This window comes from Cydia fagiglandana, chromosome 1 (assembly GCF_963556715.1).
Source record: "Cydia fagiglandana chromosome 1, ilCydFagi1.1, whole genome shotgun sequence".
In the NCBI taxonomy this organism is placed as follows: domain Eukaryota; kingdom Metazoa; phylum Arthropoda; class Insecta; order Lepidoptera; family Tortricidae; genus Cydia; species Cydia fagiglandana.
Window position 1 is genome coordinate 20746853 of NC_085932.1, and position 21277 is coordinate 20768129.

General features: G+C 36.5%; 1 protein-coding gene across 4 annotated transcripts in view; it reads left to right on the plus strand.

Moving 5' to 3' along the window:
- The window catches only part of LOC134666949 (LIM domain only protein 7), a 207024-nt gene that overhangs the window by 87812 nt on the left and 97935 nt on the right, over positions 1 to 21277 (plus strand). For 3 of the 4 annotated variants that reach the window (XM_063524261.1, XM_063524272.1, XM_063524278.1), the window contains exon 3: positions 3791 to 3983. In XM_063524261.1, the coding sequence (XP_063380331.1) occupies positions 3879 to 3983 (105 nt within the window). In that variant the 5' untranslated portion in view covers positions 3791 to 3878. Of the gene's footprint in view, positions 1 to 2798; positions 2922 to 3790; positions 3984 to 21277 lie in introns of those variants that run through there. The other variant, XM_063524265.1, reaches the window with a different exon arrangement.

The window sequence follows — 21277 nt, forward strand, 5'->3', positions numbered from 1 at the left end:
TTCTCCAATATGCTCGGAAATGTTCACCTTACTGTAGCAAAAATAGTACGGGAAGTTCTTCGTTAATGTCAAACTCTAACTAAAAAACATCAAACTATCGCTGTCCTGTTCTAGCGGACGGGAAGTAAAAAAACACTACAGTAATAACTTATTACTGTAGTGTTTTTTACTTTTTAATAATAAAAAACGCAAACAGCCAATTATTATTGCCGTGAGCCGCTTCTACACGACGCGATCAGCTATCATTTCACGTGTATGATCGTGCGAATACTGCTTAATAAAATCAAAGATTATTTTTATATTTTTTTTAAATCTCATCCGTGTTCATAAAGCTTACATAGTTTGTCAAAGGACTTTCTCATTTCAAACATAGACAAAGAGAATCATACTATCTTTGTCTTACACTAGTACTAGCACCCAAAAGAAAAGGATGGGTGTAGTTTTCCTGGTTCTTACTGACTGAAAAGTTGGTTTGACAAACTATATTGCGCAATTATATTGAATGAACGAATATTGAATGGTACTGAATGGCAGAATAAGTTTGTGCCTTTAACTTTTAAAAATTAACTAAAGAGGGAAATTGTTTTTGACATTTTGGATGTGAAGGTTTGATTTGAGTGATGCTTGATGCTTAAATAATAATTATTTTAGCTTATTTCCTCGCATGTTTGGAGAAAAGCACTATATATGCCTCGGCAGGAATAGCAATTCGTGGATTCGTCTTCTTTGTCGGACTCCGCTTCGCGTCGTCCGACAAAATCGAAACTCATCCACGAATTGCCCTTTCCCGGCCTCTGCAATAATGTACTATTTTTTGCTAAACGATTTGTACCAGTATTGCATTTAAATTTTTGGAAAGTATTTGATAAAATGTGACCGTTATTATAATTGCCATACTTATAGTAGGGGGAAAAAGTGCTGCCATACTTTAAAAACTTATTTAATCGACACGTTTCAAAAATACGACTATGTATACGTTAAATATTTTTTTACAGCATGGCATCATCATATTCTGTTTGTTTGGATACAATTATACCTAAAAAAAATATTTCAGATTATAACTACGGGGCGGACGACTGTGAGACTTAAGCCAAGACTTAAAACAAAAAACAATTTTTTGACGATTTGTACCAGTATGGCATTTGGATTTTTGGAAGTTATATGATGCAATGTGACCATTATTATATTTGCCATACTTCTAATAGGGGGAAAAAGGGGCACCATACTTGAAATAAAAAAAAAAATATTGTACACATTTGCCACCGCCTACAGGTATGGCATTATGAGATTTCCATTTATGATCACACAGAAAGTCTTGAAAAAAAATTACAAGATGGTACAAATCGTTTAGCAATAAAAAAAAAATTAACTCCTTTGCGGCGGTATGGCGGCCATTTGGAACCATCCGAAAAGTATGGCATGGTGATATTGGTGATGTCCATGAATAGCTGCTCGACGATGATCACCTGTGCAAAAATTAGCTTGGCACAAATGATTTAATTGTTTTTTTTTAATTAATGTGTTCGCCTCAGTATGGCGGGCTGTAAGTCACACCGGAGAAGTATGGCATTACGCTACCGCCTACTTCTTTTTTATGGACTATCGGAAAATACGAGGATTTTTGTGGTACAAATCGTTCGACACTCGTATTTTATCCGACACGTTCGACTAACGCCCACGCGATTGGGCCGCCGGTACCAGCGCTATGACCATCATTTTTCTTTCCTTCATTACGTGCTTAGACCCCTGACGAACCGCCATACTGGTACAAATGATCCAGTAAAATGTGTCACTATCTCCCGGTCTACTAGCGCCAAAACGATCACGGTAAAGACATGCAGTAGTTTATGGTATCGTTACCTGCCTACACGTGGCCAGTAACCTTTAGGATTTCCTCTGCTGTCAATTACATAAATTCACGAATAAGGGCATCGTTTTCTCCTCAACCCTTTGTCTAGCAATGACCCAGAAAACTTCGTATCAATTCTAAACTCTAAATGCTTAGTGACACGGTTGCGAGTGTAAGCCATTTCATAGTTATCTCTAGTGTCGTAAGCGTAGAAAGTGTCCCAATTGTAGGGTGGATGTGGTTTGGGTTTTTATTGGGACAGTCTCCGTTTTGTGTGGTTTTACTCTTAGTGTGAGGTCTTTTTTGTTCATTCATGACATTACACGCTTCAGAAATAATTATTTTTATCGAAAAAATAATGATCTAAACTAAATACAAATAAGTATTTACATATGTGTCTAGGTAATAATAGCACCGCAACCAATGAATTTTATATTTTTCTATAACTATGGTTAAGTCTGCATGCGCAATTTTTTATTGAATTATATAAATGGACTACTGCAAACACCTCCCTACGTGATCACGGGATGCATATAACACAAAGAACAAGTTTTTTAATATATTAAAATTTATTATAATTTATATAAGTAGTTATTTTTGTATATTAAAATTATGTCTCCGTTTTTGGTACGATATTTATACTTGAAGTACCTATAAATGGAAATCACCGTACCTATTCGGTTTTTTTGTTTTTTTAATTATTAGAATATGACAGGCTAACCTATAATTTTTCAAAACTATATTTTTTTTTATGTAACACGTGTTTGCTTTGTAGAATGTAGCTGTAAAACTTGAAATAATGTAAAAAAATACTTTTAGAATTAGCATTTTTACTCGATTATTAAAAAAACATCCAGAACTATGTTGTATATTGTTTTAAACACCTAATTGCCAAAATAAAATAAACTGCAAAACAATTATACATAACGCGATCGATTAAGAACAATTGTTATCTCGCGTTCAGTATCCAGCGCGCCGCGCCGCCGATCGGTCGCGTCCCACAATACCGGCTATATCGTCGTGACATACCCGAACTATTGTGAACGCCGCAGTGACCAAGTGAAATATTCCGGTAATAACACCTTTCTTTTATAGAAACATTATATAAGCGCCAATAATCTGTTAGAGGATTCGACGAGTATCTTTGAAGCATAGTTACAACAAATCTCAGATTCACAGTGGTTAAATAAGTGCTTGACTTGTCGAGAACGCTCTAAGTTCCACGTAATCTTGGTGATTGTATGTGTTCATATCTTCTCGTGTTTTACTGAATTTAGTTGTGGCATTGTTACTTGCAAGCTGGTTTTATTTTTAGTTGTGTATTTTCCACTGTATAAGTTTCAATGCCTCTTTCCCTTTTACAAACAAGAATACCTTGTTATTCTTTACGCCCGCGATTTTTACCTGAACATTCACAAATCGGACGCATTAAGTTTATTGCATGGCAGTAAAAAAAGAATTACCGAGCAGGTATCTACCTACCTTTTTCCTTCATACGTATTGTATGTTTTGAGCGGTAGGATTTGTAAAACATTTTCAGAATGAATTATTTTTATATTTAAAGTTTGAATTTATAATACATTTGTTGAGATCATTCATGATATCCTGATTGGCCTTAAACATGTTTTGGGAATTCATACATCATGCGTTCTCTAAACATGAAGTGCACATAGTACAGGTAGGGTGTCCCAATTTTTGGCATTCAATAGAATGTTTTTTTTTAATTAAAAATAACACGCTACAGCAGGCGTTTTTTCTGCAATTAAACCCGTTTTACAATACATTCATTTTATACAGAAAAAACGTATTTTTGTAAAATAGCAAGACTTCTATCAACTAAACAAATTTAATTGCAAATAAAGTTTATTTGTTTATCTGTAGGTATCTTTTCTATTTTATCACATATGTAAATATATATTAATAAAAATATCTTTGTTCCAGGTACAGAACCAGTAGTGATTGATATGTGCTAGTGCTGTGACGTGTTGAAGTTCTAGTTTATGATGTGAACAGTTGTCAGTGAGTGACTATGCCGTCTGACAGTGGCTCCACTTGGTCGCCGCCGGCCTCCAACAGCGAGAGGAGATTGAGTAACTCTTCAGATGGCAGCGCCGGCAGTGGATATTCTAAGGCTGTAAGTATTTTATTAGGTGCCTTTTTAAAAAACTACATAATTCAATATTTAATAAGATGTACTCCCAACGAATTTAAACTGTTGTGAGATATGTCTTACAACAAACCAGATATGACTAAAGGCTCCTCTTCACGTTGGGCCAACGCCAACGAGGGACGCAGCCATGCGGTAGAATGAGATAGCAATATCACTTGCTCCCTCTAACGCATAAATGCGTCCCTCGTTGGCGTTGGCGTTGGCCCAACGTGAAGAGGAGCCATAACATAGAATAATTTTACGCGATACACGGCCGTCGTAAACACTGCTCGCACTGGTAGTGCTTGAGAAAGGAGACCTAGGCTCTCGGAAAAATGTCGCGCGAGAGACTTAAAACAAGTCTAAAGCGTCTAAAGAGTCTAAAGCGTAAAGTTATTCAAGATGTACTCTGACAAATTTGTGAACTTAAAAGCATGTATTGTTTCATCTTCCTCCGCAAAGTAGGTAACGATCCCTTATAGAGCTATCATGGGATCAATGCTTGAACACGTACAGGCATTGTTTGTTTTGTTTTGTTATAAAACTTCATTATATCCCTAATATAACCAAATACAGCCGCCACTTCTAACAGGATATAAACGCATTTCAAAAAAGTATAAATAAAGGAATTAAAATAGGTAAATATGTACATGTTATTGTATCACCTGTTGGTGATGATCTATACCGAACTACAGAGGGCCATCCGCGAACCACGTTCGACGTATTGCCTTCCTGTCACACTTACGAACGAATTCACAAGTGCGACAGAGAGGCAACACGTTGACCGCAGTTCGCGATAGGCCCTCTGATCTAGTTCGATAGCCCTCCCTTTTGAATTTTAATAACATGGAACACACGGGTGCAGGCAGGTAGATATTTCTGCTACCTGCCAGTCCTGCTGCTTTATATGTATTAGATGATTCCAGATTATGGCTAGGTTTTCCTGTTGCTTTTATTTTACTAGCTTCTGCCCCCGACTTTACCTGCGTGATATGATGTTTTCCGTGATAAAATAAATAAATATTATAGGACATTTTTACACAAATTGACTAAGCCCCACGGAAGGCTCAAGAAGGCTTGTGTTGTGGGTACCCAGACAACGATATATGTAATATATAAATACTTAAATACATAGAAAACAACCATGACTCAGGAACAAATATCTGTATCACATACAAATAAATGCCCTTACCAGGATTCGAACCCGGGACCATCGGCTTCATAGGCAGGGTCACTACGCACTAGGCCAGACCGGTCGTCGTCGTGATAAAGATTAGCATATTACCTAAGTACATCTAAATCGGTTCCGAGGTTTAGGCGTGAAGAGGTGCCAGACAGAGTTAATTTCGCATTTATAACAGGGGCGTAACTAGGGGGGGGTTGGAGGGGGCACGTGCCCCGGGCGCCGTCCAAGGGGGGGGCGCCAAAATGGGCAAAAGACTACCTCTTCGCCTTGCCAAAAGGCAGCAGGGAAACTTGTCAGTCAAATTTACCACCACTGTGGCCCACAGCGTAAAAGAGAAAGCCGATCTTTTAGGTACTCTTTTTGTCTCGAGCTCGACCTTGAAAGACGACGGTAGCGCCCTACTGCCCACCATCCCGCAGTTCGAATACTCTATGCCATAAACTTCTATAGCCCCCTCCAGACTATGCGCGTGAATCGCGGGCGAAGCCGCGAACGCTAGTGTGGCGTCGATTTCGCAGATTGTTCACGCCTTCGCGCCTTGTTCTCCGTTTTTTGTCGGTATTTCGGCCCGCGTCAAAGGAGACGCGAAGCGCGAACGTGCAAGACTCCACATTACACAATATTTTGGCTCCTCAGTGCCAAGATAAATATGAATTATATTATGATTATATTATATTAAGCAGCTATATTTTACGGTTTTACAATAAAACAAAATGGAAAAACAGCTAAATCACGTATGATGTCATAGATAACTAACAGTTAAACTCGATCAGCTGATGCTTTTCCGCCATATTGCCGCAAACCAAACTGCGAAATCGCCGTGAATTGTGCGAGTGTGGAGTCTTACGTCAACTTCGCGATATGTTCGCTCCGCGACGTCGCGCCGCGATTCACGCACATAGTCTGGAGGGGGCTTATCAAGCAGAGGGATATTCGGCGGGAGTTGCTATGCTTTCGTTTTATAAGGCGAGCGAGCCGAGTGTTTCAGAGTTGTGTCCCGTGTTAGCGCGTCTTTTCCGTTAGGGGTCTCCTATCGAAGTTACCATCTTATGGACTGTCCAAGAGACTACCTATGCAAATGGATCGCTAGCCCTTTGTCCGGCAGGCGCATATGAGCCGTAGTAGACTGAACCCGGCTGCGTAGCCAAGATGCCAATCGCTTACGCTCTGTAGCGATCGAAAAGCAACTGTCACTGTCACACTAATAAGGAAGAGTGATAGAGAGACATCATAATGCTTTTCGTTGTCGAAGCGATAGCGATTGCAACCTTGGCTATACCGGCTGCTTGAATAGCTGTTGCTGCTGCATATCTGTGACATGTTGTCTATCGACGACATTCATCGATATGCGGACGACAGTACTATATATACAGGGATGGCTAAAAAAAAACTACATTCCCGTTGCCAGGGAGGTTTTGGGATTATACTGAGCAACTTTTACTACGGGACCAACCCCGAAATCGCGAAAAAAAGTTTACCCTCCCATAGAAAATGGACCAGCCAAAATGTAGAAAACTGACAAATTTTTTTTCGCGACTTAGGGGTTGGACTCTTATAGTAAAAGTTGCTCAGTATAATCCCAAAACCTCCCTGGCAACGGAAATGCAGTTATTTTTTAGCCACCCTGTACACAGGCTGGTCCAAACCTTGACGCCCAAAAATTTTTTTAAGAATCCTCGCCGACTAGTCGCCGTGGGTTATCAGAATATACTCCATGTACGAGTATGTTAGCCAATTTTTCGTAGTTTTCGAGACTTTTAACTTTTGTTAAGAAATTTCGGGGTGAAGCTTTGCTTTGGTTTTATGCCTTCTAATAATTGTTCGTGGTATTTGCCAGAGATGTGACTTATTTGAAATACTTGTATTTAAAATGCAAATACAAAATGCAAAATACGTATTTTGTATTTTGTATTTAAATACCTTTTGAAGAAAACTATTTTGTATTTTATTTGAAATAGTTTTTGGGACCTATTTTTATTTTCAAAATACAAAATACTTTACAGTAGGTAGGTAATGTAGGTAGGAGTTACAATCTCTTCTGATGTTACAATCCTGGCAACTCTCTCATTCTTTTAACATGGAACTGTTGAATCTGTTTATAATATGTTTATAATATTATAGTAACGTCGCACATGACCACAAGGGTAGCGAGTGGTTAAAAAAGTGGAATCTTGAGTGTTGGGAGGGTTTCAAGGCACGAGAGGAGAACAAACTTTTCTGCCCTGGTGAAACACAAACGAAACGTTTTCATCACACTAACGAGAGGCATTATACTAGCTGTGAAACATTACAAAGTAATGCTTTTAAAAGTTGGCCGATAAAAACCATCATTCCTACCTACATCCTACCGGATAATATGAGCAAACAACTAGAAATTTGCACTTTAGATAGAGGATTGATTTCAAAGAATAAAGAGAGTCTTTTCAACTCGGAAATTCCGAGTAATACTTTTTAATTCAGACTAGGTATTCACTACTCAGGGTACCTTTTATTGAAAAGTATTTGTATTTTAAAAAAGTATTTTGAAAATACCTATTTCGTATTTTGTATTTAAATACAAATTCAAAAACTATTTTGTATTTTGCATTTGAAATAGTATTACCAAGGAAGTATTTGTATTTTGTATTTAAATACTTTTTATAAAGTATTTTTCGCATCTGTGGTATTTGCACTGATAACATGAAATAGCGATGGGGAAGTGACCCCATAAAATAATAGTAGAAATAACAAAAGAGGATTTTTTTAATGAATTACTAATTTCGAAGCTTTCCACCTCAGTTCCTTTGACCAGAGACTCTGACAAATTGTGACCTTTTAAAAAACTTAGGGTCTAGCAGTTTCTAAAATAACCAAAAGTCCTTGAAATCGCTTGTATTTTTTATTTATTTAGGTAAGGGAAACATCTAAGCTTGACATGCTTGAACGTAAAACAAAAAAACAAGTCAGCCAAGTGAGGATGCGGATTTTTTTTAGCAACTGCGCCGTTTGTCAAAGATTATGTTACAAAAAAAAACATTAAAAAATGTTCAATAGTTTTTTTTAATAAATTAATTGCTTCACCCCGGAATTTCTTAACAAAAGTTATTCATTCATAGGCCTTTCAGTCTATTGCAGACTATACAAACAGTGTCAGGCAGGGCGACAACGTTTTTCATGGCTGTATAAGCCAATACGGGAGCGGCAACCACGACCGCAAAACTGGCAGGTGTACTGTGCCCGTAAAGTAATAAAAATCATAACTCGAAAACTACGAAAAGTCGGCTAACATATATACCTATTCTAATAGCCCACAGCGTGAGCAATGTAAAAAAAATTTTTGGACGTCAAGGTTTGGAGTTTGGACCACCCTGTATAACACATGCCGTGCCAACATCACTCGGTCTGTGATACTAGAATGTCGTGAAAAACCTGTGTCAGGTATCGAGAGCATTCTATCCAGAGTTTCGTTGTGGGATCGGGACAATTTACCTAGTCCAATTCAACCCCACCAAGACTCAATTTTACGCGTTTACCGCTAAGAAAACCTCATTTTTCAAGGCACTCCCTTCCCATGTCAGGGAGTATTGGGAGCCTCGATCGGTGTTGACATCTCCATCAGTGACGTCCAATAATTTCGTAGCCACCTTGCTGGGTATCAGGTGGATCGTAAGCTTGTTAGCAACCGATGTACTAAAAAAACATAGGTACACTGTATTTGTCTAAATTAAAAGTAAACTTTAATAAGCAAAAAAATTACCCTTTCGTTTCGTTAGTTAATTTCGTTTGGGGGGGGGGGCGCAAATTTGGTGTCTGCCCCGGGCGCCATATCCTCTAGCTACGCCTCTGATTTATAATATTAGTAGGGATTATGAAATGTCCTGGTTAAATAATAATTATGCATGTATGAAAAAAAATGTATAGGTAAAGGCAGCAAAACCAATTATTTCGTCAAGGTTTTGTGATCTAATGTTTACTGTGAAACTTATTTGATTACTTACCACGTATAAAAGTAGCACATAGGTACCACCTAATGAATGTCACTGTCACTTAAAATATCTAAGTATGATACACCTTTTGCAGGATCAGGATACCTATAATAGTTTTGCATGTGTGAGCGTCTAATTCATTGATACCTAGTCGATTCTAATAGAGGATGCTGTCGATTAATCTCTATTAGAACTTGTAACGGATGAGCCAAAAGAACTTGAGAAATAAATATTTTTTAAGGGCATGCTACGACGTAAAATTTCCTAGATTTTAGATTCTCACGGCAATGAGTCATTGAAAGCAGTAGGTATGCGTTATGAATATTGATAGGTGGATACTGTCTTATTTGCTATGTCTACCGAATTACTTATACATAAATGGGTTATCTATACTGCCTTAGTAACTAATTGATAGTTACCTACAATAAATTATTGACTATTTTTACGTTTATAAAAGGAGGGTAGATAAGGGTTCATAATAAAAATAATTATTGCAAAAAATGCCAGTCCCATTTTTAACTCAAATTCAGGTCACCTTACATTTCACAAATGAAAATCTAAAATCCGTTATCTCATTACTGCGTCACGATTCCAAGCATCGCCTCGACACGACAACACAGTCCAAAAAGGTTATACAATACAGTAACATTTTTCACTTTACCTAATTCGCACTAAATGTTTAACTCAACTTGCTTATAATAGCTTGCGTGTAACTTCATTAGGTTCAACTTTTTATAGTCAAAGAATTCAATATTAATACTTATTATGTATGTATGTATGTATTTACTTTATTGTACATAAAAATAAAAACACGAGAAACACAGTTACAGAGCCAATTAAATACATATTATATTTCATTTGTCAAGAGATGAATCCATGGGCCACCATGTATGTATATTCTATCAGGTATTTGTGTTTTATTTTTTCATTCAAATAGGCTCTAACCACTATGTTAAAAGGCACTAATGGCACTATGACGGCTTGGGTATAAACAAAATATTAAAAAGTGGAGAAAAAATGCAATTATTTACTCACATTATAAAAGCAGTAGTACCTGTTCTATGTAACTTAAAAGCCTAAAACAAGCTAGTCTATCGTGATTGCACAATATTTATGATCATAAAATTCTACCTTGTAGCCTTGTACATTCCATTTAAAGTAGGTATGAGTATTATAGCGAGTTGTTAAATATGTACCCATAAAAACGTTATTACAAGAAGCAATTAGTCCACCATTGAACCAATCAGAATGTTTATAGTAACTACCGAGTTTTATCTTGTTATCTATTAAAAGATCTTTTGCTCTTATCAACCGATTGATTAGGTAAACCAATTGAAATTGTTTAAATGGGCCAAAACTGTCTAATCGCGCTTGTTTTTAAATGTACTAATGTTAAAAAAGTACTACTTGAACTGATTCATTTAGTCAAAAGCTAATTTAAAATATACACATTATATAAATTAGATTAAAATATAGTAATAATAATGTCAATGATGTAACTATGAGAAAACCTCTCACTTAGCTAATAATCTATTATAATGTAGATTAGGTTAAGTTAGTCCATAAAAAAATTGTAAATTTTATATACTGTATAATAAACAGTTTAAATTTTTTTTTTAGATGTTTTTATGGCGATTATTTTAACTCATAATTAGTAACCCAAAATAAATAGCAACAGATGGATATGGGATATGGGATCCTGCATGATTTAATCGATTAAAAAGAGATGGATAGCTAAAAAGTTTAACCCGAAAAACTAAATAAACCTAACATTAAATGATTTCATCATGCATTGACTATTGATGAATTTCAGGTCAATTTTAATATAAATATACAGTTAAACAATACTAGGTTATAGACATATTGAACGCTGACCTTTTCCCATTTGCGAAGTGTTCAATAAATCATTCATTTCCGTATCTAAATCAAAACGTGACGTAGGTTTGCGTTGGTACGCAGATGTAAGGATTTAGGTATTTAAAATATTGAATGCCAGACATGTCTAAGCAATACTATTAGGTTTCCATGAAGATTTAGCATGAAGGGTAGGACGTGGATATTGAGAAAAAATGTTTACACTACAGTCATTTTGCATGTTTACCTATAGGTACAGTCACCACACGGGATTCTTACTAAATGGTAAATTTTATAGCATAAGTATTGAACAACCAATTTAGCTACCTAAATGGCGCAACAATCGCGGAGCGTGATGGTACATATAATTTCGTGTTTGTTTTTCCCCTTTTAAAACTGGTACGAATACTTATTATATGGGTACTATTTATGCCGTGTCTTACAGCTACATGTTATTACTATTTTAATATTAATATAGGCCGGTGGCTTGAACATGTCATGCTCGCTTAAAAGTCTTTGCTTACGGTGGCGTTGTTGATCGGGTCGCCACTTTCCCGAATGAAGGTTGAGGGAGGCGATGGCTGAGATACGCGTCATACTCGTGAACGGGTGCTGTTTGTGGAGACTGGTCTGTTAAGCTAACACGAGCTATTATACTTAGTAACTTTTATTAATTAATTACAGTGAGACGCCTCATTCTGTTCTCGTATGTTTCTTTTCTTTTAATGAATGTATTAATTATACAGGATATTGACTCTTGGAGACCTTATACATCTCTAAGGATAACTTGATAAACTATATAATCTTATAGTTCTGACACCTAGAGACATTTACACCTCTAAATATTATAGATTTTTTTTTGTGTGTTTTTTTATCTGTATTTTGTATGTAATTCGACATTAAGAGACCATATACATCTCTTAGTAATTGTAATACGTTAGATTGAATTGTTAGTTTTATTTTATAAAATTGTTGATGTTATTATTTTTGCTTTTATGTAAATTCAATGTTGACGTGTAAAAGTGCCCTTGTGGCCTATTTGCTGAATAAATGTTGATGTTTGATGTTTGATGTATGTATATGTATAAAAAAACACACTAATCACCAGTGGAGCCGCGTCTAGGTTGTTCGTAGGCAAGCCGTAGCTAAGTTGCCCTTCCTTTTCTTCATAAGTTTAAAGAAAATGGCCTAAGAGCCTGAATATCAGAGAAGCCGATGGGAATAGAGTTCTATGGGCGCTCCGCCACTGCTAATCACATTATACCTAATCTTTAGTGTCGCCATAACATCACAGTTAGGTGCTACAGATGTCTTAACCTAGATCAGGTATGATTTGAACATAAAACGTTGATAGAAACTTGACTAAATAAAAATAGTACATTACTACAGAGGCCGGGACGAAAGGGGTTGCCGGCCGAAGACATATAGACGGCCGAGCGAAGCGAGGCCGGATAGGTCTGAGCGCGGGCAACCCCATTTCCCGCCGAGGTATGTATAGTGCTTTTCTCAAACATGCAATGAAATAAATAAAATAAAAAATCCACGAAACCCAAGTTTTATTTATAGAAAAAACTAAAAGTAAACTACAACCAAAATATAACCAACACGTACCTATATCATTATCACGCGTATGTTTTACACGAGTCGTGTATTTTTACTACCCGTATATTTTCATGTATCTTTGATTTTTTCGCCTTGTATCCGTCTGACTGTCGTTTTCGTCACATAAGTTTACATAGTCTTTCATATTGATATCATGTTTCACATACATCGTTGCTTTATGCATGGAGTAAATAAGTATAATTTCCACAGTGTTGACGAATTTGTAGTTACATTCATTTAAAATATGCCACAAAACTGTTTCTAATAAACTGTAAGCCATTTTTCTTAGTGTCTCAAATAATAAAATTGCCATAAGCAACCATATACATACTTCGTCTTTGACTTTGCGGCAGAGGCAGCAAGTTATTTCAAATCAATTCTGCTTACGCTGCCAATTCCAACACCTACGATTACAATTAATATTCATTTCATTATTTCGTCGGAACTCATATTAAAGTCAAAAAATCAACAACGCACCATAAATCCAATAAAACAGAATGAATATTTTTCAACTTTACCTCCATAACAATTTAAAAAATATAACTACGCGTGTTTGAGTAGACCGTTTTACCGCTAACGTTAGATGAAATATTTTAAATGTTTTTATTTGTGTAGTTAAATTTATAATATAAAATTAAAAAATTATAGAATGTATTATTTATTAAGTTTATGTTGATTTTATACAAATAAAACTGCAAATTATAGCAAACATTGTTTTTTATTTTTTTTTATAGGCGTAGTGGCAGAGTGTCATTACGAACCATAAAGCAAATACTGGCTCTAGTTTTTTTTAATGGATGAATGCCACGATGCTGTGTCACAAATATCTGTGAAAAGAAAATTAAAAAAGAGGACTTTGCCGGCCTAGGCCTGCAAGATGTGTATGAAATTCCATTAACGACCTTTTGTCCTAGCCGCACCTGAAACGTCATACTTCGCAGCCTATTATAAGGAACATAACATCAATATTTCATTGCATGTTTGAGAAAAATAAATTACAGTTTCATTATTTGGTTCTAAATTTCTAAACGCAAAAGTGTCCAACGCTGTCGTGTTTACACAAAAATCAAATGAGACGAGGACTGGTTTGGTGAATGCAAATACAATGCAATAGTATAGTTTCGCTGCACGTATTTTTACCGTGACCGTATTGAATACGCCCGGGCAATAACAATACTATATGACGGGGCGCACCCAGACCCTAATCCTCAAAACACCCATGCTCTTAGGCTCGCCGAACGCGTGCAACTGGAGCTAACTGTAGTCTGTAGTAGTACTCGTATGTTTCAACTTTAGACATTCGGGTAAGCTGACTGATGCCGTAGCTGACGTTTAAATCACTACTGTACCTATATAATAGAAAAAAAGTTATAGATGGAAGTTAAGGTCCACTACCTTTAAAAGGGCATTTTCATTTTAACTTGTACTTTAAAGCGCGACGTAGGTATGTCGTGTTTCAGTAACGTCTAACCGTCACATTCCTGACTAAATGTATGGGGTTTGACATTGACCGTCAGTTTTGTGACGATTGCTAACCGGCCGTTAATTGTACACAGTTAAGTGAAAATGCCCAAATACGGTTTAATTTTGTTGTATTATTTAGCGTAAGCCGAACGTTCTGATGGCTACGCATTTGTAGAGTGATGAAAGAGAGAAGACGCCTTAAATATCGCCAATATCCTTATTTATCTGCCAGTTATATATGAACAAATATCCGCAGCCAAAAAAATAGATTGGTAAAGTCCGAAAGCAAAGCAACACAAAATTCTTATACAATTCTTCTTCGTAGTTTTAAGGCTTATTTTTATTAATGACATAGCTGATTAACCCGAAATCGAATTTATATCTGTGCGCTGCTAATGCGAGTCGTTCGTGCGTGGCGGTCCTAAACGACGCACCTGCCGAGCCCCTCTGACATTTGCGTCCGCGCCGGCCTTCGACGGTATGCGATTGGATTTTATCTCCCAGTCCCACCTTTTGTGCTCTTGCACAGAAAGGTTATACGGATTTCGTTTTAAATACTCATTGTTCACACAATTTTAATTTCTGTGATTTTATTTACCAATGTCGAGTTTTCTGCACTTTTTAGCATGTTGCATGCTGACACATTCTTCTAAAAACGTTACATGAACCGAATATTAGCAACATAAACGTAATTCAGATCGCCAAATATGTACTACTTTCGCTAATGCTCCAAATATTTGTACAGTTCCCACAAAGCGCATCTAATTTAAAATAGCAACGCAACAAGTTTCCTCGGCCAATAAAAAAATGGTACCTACCAAAAGTGACAGTAATTCCAGCAACAATGAAGCGTCGCAAGTGCCGAACCGCGGTTTCGTGAGCGCCGATCAAAATGCAATGAGCACTTTAAACGCGATTTTCTTTTTCTTTGACGGAAGGAAAGCGTCACGCAATGCCCGTTATGTGACGAAATACGTGATTTTGTTCGTGAGGAGAATTCGGTTTTTCTTGCGTGATGTGACAAGGATCTGATACGTGGTCGAAAATTTAAGTATGTACCTACCTTAATGTCTGTAAATAAGTCCAATACCAGTCTCAACCATTGGTATGTATTGGTATGTATGTAGCCCATAGAACCCTTTTCTTGTAGAACAATAACGGAGTCTTATAGTGGCCTTTTTTTAATCCAACACCGACTATTATTATAGTTCGTTTTTTTTAGCATTAGAAAGAACTCCACAGAAGCAAGCGTGCAGTTTTTATCAAGTTCTTTAATTGTTAATAATTATTGAATTATCTAATGTAACATGGTCAATACATATAATTTACTTCAAATTATTGCCGCTAAAAGTGCTGGGTTTGGAACCACACGCTTACTTCTGCGAAGTTCTTTCTAATGCTAAAAAAAACGGACTATAGCTTATGTATCATCTAGTAACAGATACAACAAGAAGACTTTGCTGCCATGTGCGATTAATTGAGTACTAATACGCTACAGTGATTTAATCGGCCCTTAGGATGAAGGCCCTAGCATCTTATAATTACAGGATAAATGCTTGACTTTTACCACTTATCATTTATCACTTCATATTTGTCATGTTCACTCATATCACAGACATTGACATACGGTCGAATCTATCCGTACCATCGGGTTCAATTCTAGCTCTCTAAAACGATATCGATACAAGAAACCAATCAGGAAGTGACATTGTCGCACTTGACCTTAAAACCAGAACCGGTTGACAACAATGGCTTGATTTAAATTATAAGTAGGCTTTCGATTTTAAATTGGCGTGACGCAGATAGGGCTGACTGACAGTTTTTATTGATATGTGACACGAGTGAAAGATATTTGTGTTAATTCCAATAGTGTTGATGATATGTGCCTAAGCAGCCATTCATTCAAGATATATGTCTCTGTCTAAAAACTACACTATATGCCACTGTGAAGATTAAGTAGACATGCAGAATCAACGTACAATATCAAAAATCTGAGAAATCACCGGTCAATAGCCTACCCAAATTTGGTCGCTAAGTTGAAACTGTTATCTTTAAGTTATGTTGGTAATGACACACCACCATGTCGCAGTATGTAGGAAGTGATCTATCAAAAGTTCAAAACCGAGACAAAATTAGGATGCTAGCACAAATGTCGTTGTGTTGACGCCTTCGTTTGTACAGTATTATTCCACTTCAAGAGGACCCAGTCTTGTTTTGTCACGTATCAATAACTGTTATCAGGACACTACATATGTTATGTAGACTAGATTATCTGTGCGTTTGCTGTGTTATCGATGTGACGTGATAGTATGCTTGTTGAAGATAATGCATGAGTCAAACGTTCTAGCATATTCTAGCTCCATTTTATGTAGCATAAGATATTTGTTTTCAGGTTACCCAGGCAAATAAATCTTCTATAGCGTTATCCCGGCCTTTGCCAGGGTCCGCTTTATTCCTACTTGCTTTCCTCCACTTTGTGACACACCTAAGTGGTTTTATAAACACTTTAAGATATTTTTGTAATTTCAGTCGATTTTGGAAATCTAATAAATCTATATCATCTTACATTCGTGAAATACTTTCTTAGCTTTGTACGTGTCATAAAGTTGTAGAATACAATCTAATAACAATATTTATAACTAAATATTACACCTAGGTAATCTCTTTTTAATCCATTCGTTAACTATACATATTTATTTAGTCTGAGCCGGTAAAATCCACCCAGTTTAAGTAAATATACAAGCGAAGGTGAATGACACACGGTTTTGGGCATGCCCAGACTGGTTTAGGTATGTGTGTGAATCATAATACCTGATTAAAAGGAGACTGTGTCCTTTTATGCATAAGAGTTTGTTGTTCTACTTTCGCGAGCTAACCGTTCCGCTGACCTGCGGAAATTTTCACTCTGTAGCAAATTGGCAAGTAAATATTTTGGTACAGGTATTGTACGTGTATGCTTTGTGTGCAAATAAGCATATTTACATTATTTAACGATAATGTTTTATGGAAAACAACTGATCATCAAGTGTTAATTTGTGACGGGCATTTCTTCATAATTATCGACCAAACAGGGTAGAGTTCTATTGAATTACTATGCTACTACTACTACTATAGTACTAAATGGATCTAAAGGTATGCCTTCTGATTTAGTTATATGAAATGTGAAAAGTAGACAGTTTACTTATAAATTAATTCTATTGAGTCGAATTACATAGGTATTTAAACAAGAAATAAGTTTAAACAATTAATTAACAATTGTAAGATTTGTAATGGTTCCTTGTTACTAAAGTAGCGCTTAAAACAGGTAAATTTCAAAGCGGCCAGTCGTTTTCGAGGCCGAGTACACACCTACGCGACTAGGCTGTTTACAGGAATAGGAAGGAAGCCTAAATTCGGCCCACTTTGCTGACCCGAAGCCTTACAACTTGCGACTCGCTCGTAATACTGCGCACACGCCCAACTAGGACGCGGCTAGGGTTGCCACTTCTTTTGTGGACTGTTTTTACTCTAACCGCGATAGCTTCCCCTGATTATCTCGTTCGACGATAAGAAACGGAATCAAATGTTTCAACAACGACCGCCAATACGAGTACTACGATGCGATGCGATGTGTAAAAGGATTACACAGGTGTACTTACTTCAGTAGCTCGATTCGAGTTGTCACGATTGTAATCCCCTTAGATGACACTTTCATATAAAGCCACAGACTTATTAAATATGGCACATCAACTGACCGTAGTCGGTCTGTTCGTTTATTCGCGATTTGCATATCATTATTATGAACTCCTTGATCAAACAACAGCCTACTTAGAAAATAAAACTGTCTAGCTGGCAACCCTAATAGAGGGGCTAGCCCAGTTTCCGTTGTTTGGTTAGCGCATGCGCGATGACGTCCTACATGAGGATATTCAGAGCACTCAGGAGTTAGCAAACATGCCGTTGGCTTTGACATGTCAAAGGTACACTCAATGCGAATCATTATTTTGTTTTCTAAGAACATTTGTAGGCGGCTCGTGTTCACACTTCAAAAGGTAAATGCATGGTGAATACTTGAATAGAATTAATGTTGTAAGTCAGTTATACAGGGCATAGGTATGTGTAGGTTTTAGCAATTTTGTTCTTGATATTTCTGTCAGGACATTTCACTAAAACTCATAATTATTAGGCGATGGAGCAACTGGAGCAGGAGAGTAAGAGAAGAGCGAAAAAGATGTAGGTATGAAGTTACGAACTTCACTAGAAAACACTAAATGCCTAAATTTTTTTCTAGTCTCATTTGTTTGATGTCAACCCAAATAGAAACACCCGTAAAATAAATATAGGCTCGTATGCGTGCAAAGAAACACGAGTTTAACTCATTACCTATGTATGAATATGAATTACATATTAGACAAATAGACACTGCAATTTATTGAAATGCCTACTTAGATACCACGTAGGTACCTAGTATCCATGACACGATGTTTTCAGCTCTACACAAGTAGGTATCATGTTGTCTGCACTAAGTTCTCGCAACCCACGTTCATTGCAACACTTGACCATCTCTTTGTGTGTTTAATTAGCTTACTTTGCCTGCTGCGGCCGCTGCCTCAATTGCGGCGCCCGAAAAGGCAAGTCCAATTACTTCAGCCTACTAACTTTAAATTGTTTTGACCAAAAATCTACTTTATGTCAAGGCAATAAGAGCATTGCAATACCGTGGGTAGTTTCTCACTAATTTGCAGCTTGCATCATGAAGAATAGACTTTATTTCTATGAGATAGGAAGTTTTGATGTTTGACAAGTTTGTTCCGCAAGTTGGTTCTTGAATGGCCTTTTAGCACATCGCTTTTTGAATGAAGCATTGTGTGTGGAAACCAATATGTCATGTAAAGATAAAGTTTGGTACGATATTCAATGGTATTATCGCTAACTGGAATAGATAACAATTTCAAAAGCTGCGATACGCCAATCTAATAACAAAATGAATGTAATATTGCTCTTTCTCTTATGAGTCGCGTTATTGTTTTACTGCAGCAGTGGTTTTCATATTAAAGTATACAATATAAATATTGCAGAATTAATGATGTCACATTTCAAATCGATTCAACTCAAAAAAACTAATTGATTAACTAATAAGATGTAAAATTATGTCACCTCTGCAACAATAGACAGTTAATAGATAGTTAATAAGCTTTGAACAAACATACTTACTTATAGTAACGCAGTGTGATTACGATAATTGCAATCTTATAAGTAATCGTACATAAATGCAATTAAATAACAATAACAACTGCCAAGCACGAGCTGCTTTTAACACAATGGGTTACGTGTTTATACTGGCATCGGAAATTACAGTTGAGACTACATATGAGTAGATATTCACGGGTCGATAAAGGCATGTAATGTGCACGTTGAAAATAATATTAGATTTTTGCTGACTATGATATAAAATAAAAAAATGTTTCATGTAAGTAGGTAAGTAAGGCGTATTCGGGTAATACTGAATGTCGGATAATTCCGAAATTCAGATGAAAATCACCCTAAATTCCATCATAATAAAAGTCTCTTTTCGGAATTATCCGACAGTTTTTGACATTCGGAATTACCCGAGTAAACCTTATAGACTTTTCCTTCGCATCTGTCCCACACCTATTGAAGTTAACGATTAGGCAATGTCATGATGGCTACGCCCCCAGATGTGTATAGAGATTATTAAGTAGGTATAGTTAAAAAAAGGAGGTGTGTACCTATTGTGAACCATGACCCACGGAACCTTCATGACAAATGGCCTGTAGCTACGCTAACGAGCCATTGTCACACTCTTGCGACAGTCCGCCGTCAAGACACTGGCAATATTACGAATTAATCAACTGCTTATTAGTTTCCTTGGCCGGCAGTCTTGCTCTCTAGAGGTAAGACTGTATTCAGTCAGTTACTTATTTATGCATTTGTCTTGCCTTGAAACTCAATTGGAATAGGTATTTTTGGTTTACGACATTACGTCAATTAGTTTTGAGCTTCTGGGCGTAGATATTCATAGTACTATAGTATGAATTATCTCAGAGGATTTTTTCGAGTTCGGGTGCTAATCCGTTAAACAAAAGCCTTTGTTTCTTTTAAGAGCGGTCTACAGCTCGTGCCAAAGCGACCATGTCGTTTAAAAAGCAACTTACGTGATAGTATTAAGGTTCAAATTCATATGACAGCTTGTTCAGAGAACAATTAGGGTGGTCTTGTTTTATGAGATAACAAAAACATGTTATTTATTTATTTATTACATTTTAGAAACATACAGTCGTTTACAAACAGTACTTATACAATATTGCTAAAGTTTAGACCTAGAGTTTCATTTGTTACTTACATAAAATCACAGTCTGTTTTTTTTTTAAAGTTACCCAAAACTAAACATTTGAGAGCGTAAAGAAAGGAAAGAAAGGAAAGGAAAAAAATGTTATCTCCGAATGGGCTGATTCTAGAATTTGAACCATATAATTAGAATGGTAAATTTGCTTTTTAAACGGGCTTGTTCCCGTTACTTACGTCGGGGCTATTAGCAGTAAGCATTGTAACCACTGCATAAAGGAAACAATATCTTTTGTTTGTCCGAGCCCGAAAAATTCACCTGAGATTATTCATACTACACTAGCTGTATAAAGATTTCTTGTGACTTCAAGCCAAAGGAGCCTTAGGATGAATAAATTCGAACGAATTTAAAAGCTGTATTTTTAATTAAGTATTTTTTTTACTTCAAGGCGTTACTGACGAAAACAATGCACTAATAATATATAAGTTTTCAAACTTAATTATTGGAAGTATTGAAAATGAGAAAAGGTTAACTTGAAAACATTACAAAGTCTCATTCATAGACAAAAATAATATTTAGCAACGAGATATCACAAAACAAAGTGGATAATTAGACATCATTTGCTTAATGCTTTATCGGAACATTATTTATGGGATGTGTTTAATTAGACATATCCCCTTTATATATTGTGAAATAACACCTTCACACCTCATAACCCTATTAAAATCCTATTTGTAAATCGTGCGGCCAATGTCATCACAGGTCGCCACGTGACCCTTAATCTCATCTCACTCTAATGACCAATTATGACTAAGTCTCACTTGACACCTGTCACCGGTCAAGCCGATAATTAAAAGGCTCGGCCTTCGCGTCTGTCAAGCCTTAAAGTCAGTGTCAAGTTTGTAAAAGTCAAATTGGGAAC